Source organism: Lolium perenne, chromosome 3, assembly GCF_019359855.2.
Source record: "Lolium perenne isolate Kyuss_39 chromosome 3, Kyuss_2.0, whole genome shotgun sequence".
NCBI classification, from domain to species: Eukaryota; Viridiplantae; Streptophyta; class Magnoliopsida; order Poales; family Poaceae; genus Lolium; species Lolium perenne.
Genome location: NC_067246.2, coordinates 1,323,817 through 1,327,339, shown reverse-complemented (window position 1 = coordinate 1,327,339; position 3,523 = coordinate 1,323,817). Strand labels below are relative to the sequence as shown.

Sequence of the window (3,523 nt, the reverse complement as noted above, 5' to 3'; positions counted from 1 at the left end):
TTAAAGTTTTGATTTATTTGAAATAATGCACGCATGTATGTATTACGTTGGTACTTATTTTTGCAAATTTTCAAGGCAAAATACAGCCATATGTGGCCTACACAAAAAAAAAAAATGGAAATTCTATTTCTTTTAGCAGTACAAATCCAATCATTATAGTGTCGTTTGGACGTTTTTTCATTTTCATATAGGCCACACACAATCATATTTTTAGTATCAAGATAATGCATATATGCAAAATTTTATGTCATTTTTTTGAATCTTTAAAATAGAAATTTTTGTTCGATATCACTAAGTTTAAAAATAATTAATGTTGTTAGTCTTTCACCAAGACATGTCAAGACATGCCAAATTTGCCAAAACAAAATACAAACAGATTGAGAAACCTTAATGAAAACTACTGACTGAGAAATCACAGCAGGCAAGTTTCCAATTGTTTATTTTCTCTATCATGTGCGCATGAGAGGCTCGTGGACAAGAAAGCAAGCGACCAGGATTTGGTGGACATGAGTGTAGGCACACCTGTTTATTAGAACATAATAAAAAAATGCTATTTTAAAGTTTTGATTTTTTTTGAAACAATGCACACATGTATGTATTAAATTGATACTTATTTGTGCAAATTTTCAAGGCAAAATCCCATATGTGGCCTACACAAAAAAAAACTGGAAATTCTATTTCTTTTAGCAGTACAAATCCAATCATTATAGTGTCGTTTGGACGTTTTTTTCATTTTCATATAGGCCACATACAGTCATATTTTTCTGTAAAAGCTCACACGAGTAAGTATCAAGGTAATACATACTCCCTCCGGTCTCTTTTAATTGACTCGGATTTAGTATAGTTTTGTACTAAATTTGAGTCAATTAAAAAGGAACGCATGGAGTATATGCAAAAAAAAATCATCTTTTTTGAATCTTTTGAATAGAAATTTATGTTCGATTTTTTAATAAGCGGGTGCGCCTACACCTACATTCCATTAGGTATTTCCGCAAAGTTTGGTACCTAATTAATATGCCTTTTTTCAGAATCCAAGAGGTATCCAATTATAAAATGTATCAAACATGTGCCACGCATCATCTTATTTATTAAGAAACTGAGCGAGAAGATACACATATATCAAAAAGGATAAATTTACCTAGCCTGGTTCAACCAACGTAGCACACTAGAAGATATCATTTGTTCAAAGTTTCAGGTCCATCCGTTTCCACTCAGCCTTCCTTCCTTGAAACAATAGAAGAAACCAGTTGAATGAATGAGAAGGTATGTTGTGCAAACAGTTACATATTCATGTTACTGGAGAGGGGAAGTAGTTCTTGTGACAGTAATAAGGACACATCTATTACTAAGTTTAAAAATTAAGGCTGTTAGTCCTTCACCAAGACATGTTAAGACATGCCCAATTTGCCAAAACAAAATATGAACAGATTGAGAAACCTTAATGAAAACTACTGACTGAGAAATCACAGCAGGCAAGTTTCCAATTGTTTAGGTATCAGATATCACCACACCGATAGAAAAATAAACAAGCAATCAATTTATTCTTATAGATCTAGTCCTTCCGTAATCAAACGTAACTAACTAGGTTGTATGTCAAGAAAAAGAAACTAATTAGATTTTGGTTGTTTCTGAAATATACATAGCGAGGTATTACCTGTAGTATAGAAATTTGTGTAGGGATAAAATTCCATATAATAGTTCTTATTTGCATCTCTTTCAGAAATCTTCCAGATTTGCGTCGACTCTAGTTGGAGAACGAAATTGCCAATCATTGTAGAGAGAACAATCACATTTGTGTCCTCATCATACCCCACTAAAAATACCCACTTGTCGTCCCTGGGCATTCTCCATGAAAACATCCCCTCCAGTTGAATGGTTTTCTGCATCATCACCCACCCGAGAACACCACAACAATTTGATTTTCTCTCCCATAATTGGATGCTTAGCTTTGACATAACTGCGAGGCCAAGGCCAGTGCCGCCATCTATCTGTAAGGGCTGGCAGAACCAGCAGCAATTACAATGGGCATCGACCGGATTCTCGATCTCGCAAAGAGTTTGGGTTTCAGTATCAAACGCCAGGATGCCCTTTCCAGAAAGCAACCAGTAAACTGTATTACCAATTAGGACGTTGGACCTTATGGGTAGAATCCCATGAGCAGTGACCATTGAGACAATATCTCCCCATGCACGAGAGACCGAGTCATAGAGGCAACTGTTAATCTGCTTGTATCCGCCACACGCCAACACCAATTTGAACGGGCTCGAGAAGCAATCACCATGCACATGCCCATCCATGGAGTCTGCACAAAGCACCGCAGCGTTGCAGCGCCACACAGGTCCGCTTTTATTGTTGCGGAGTCCCGGCGGGAAAGGTATGTTGTGCTGCTGGCCAGTGAGAGGATCCCACACAATGACCTCGTGCTGGTATTCATTGGCCAGGATGGCGAGGCCGTGGCGGCAGCCCAGGAAGCGCCACTGGTCACGGGGGTGCTGGCTCTGCGGCAGGAAGAAGCGGGCGGCAGGGATGCGGTTGGGCGATTCCAGAACGGGCGTGAAAAATCGTGTTGCACCAACGAGCCCTGCGAAGAAGCCCAGCAGCGGAGGCTTCCGGTGGTGCTTGCGAAAGCGGCTTATGAATTGGGGGTCGGAGACGATGCCGCGCCATGGCTTGCACACCGCGGATGCTCGAGGGAGGGACGATGGCTCCGGAGGGAGGCGGAGGAGGATCTCCTCGAGGAGGTCATTGTTGTCTAGCGGGGCCGGTGGCGCCAGCGCCTGCGAGAAGCAGCGGCGGCGGCTCATCCGCTGGAGTTTTTATTCTGCTAACAGAACCACGCCCACCACCACGACTCGTACTCCTCCGCACGGGGACGGCGACGGCCTCCGAAACCCCACCAGCGAGGGCCCTGTCGCAATCGGCGGAGACCTCACGGGAAAGGGCCGACGGCCAGAGCTAGGGCAGATGGCAGAGACGCTGCAGGAATTTTACTTCAAAAACACGAATTTTTCTCTTTGCGGGCACATAGAAGATTAAATTGCGATTTTGTTGTTTATCCGGGCGTAATATAATCTATATCTAATCTATACCTAATAATAAAGGAGCTAACGTTTCCTTGGTTTGGTCCGTATAACCAAAATTTCTGCCAAAAAGTTTCGTCAACGCTTTTTTTGTGTGGACCGTTTTACCCTCCCACCAAATCACTTAATACTGCAGCTGTCCTCATACCGGTTCGTTCGACATTTTGCACTTTACCCCTCCGTGGTGTTGATCGATCGTGAATAGTCCGCGCTGTTTCTTCTCAATCGTACCAGAGTCGAACTCCGCTGACCCCTCCTCTCCGATCGGAAAATAAATAGCAACATAGGTCCCGATTTTGGTGCAGATTGGGTGCCCTCCAAGAGCGAACTCGTCGCCTTGGTGCAGATCGGGCCCTCCAAGAGCGAACTCGTCGACGGCGCGGTGCATCTAGATGATGAGCTCCATGTGGCGCTTCTGGCAATAATCTCTGCCCCATCCAGAT

At 43.0% G+C, this 3,523-nt stretch overlaps 1 protein-coding gene across 1 annotated transcript; it reads right to left on the bottom strand.

Moving 5' to 3' along the window:
• Positions 1-1,183: 1,183 nt before the first annotated feature.
• LOC127337974 (uncharacterized) lies at positions 1,184-2,804 on the bottom strand. Its single transcript, XM_051364279.1, has 2 exons — positions 1,655-2,804; positions 1,184-1,224 (listed from the first exon to the last, which is right to left on the bottom strand). Exons 1-2 carry the CDS (start codon positions 2,802-2,804, stop codon positions 1,184-1,186), a joined length of 1,191 nt encoding a protein of 396 aa, XP_051220239.1.
• Positions 2,805-3,523: the final 719 nt, after the last annotated feature.

Excerpts from the sequence above, each read along its gene's own strand:
- LOC127337974 (XM_051364279.1), bottom strand. The coding sequence starts at position 2,804 with ATGAGCCGCCGCCGCTGCTTCTCGCAGGCGCTGGCGCCACCGGCCCCG. Across the intron at positions 1,225-1,654 it reads CACAAATTTCTATACTACAG|GAAGGAAGGCTGAGTGGAAA; the intron begins GTAATACCTCGC and ends TATTGTTTCAAG.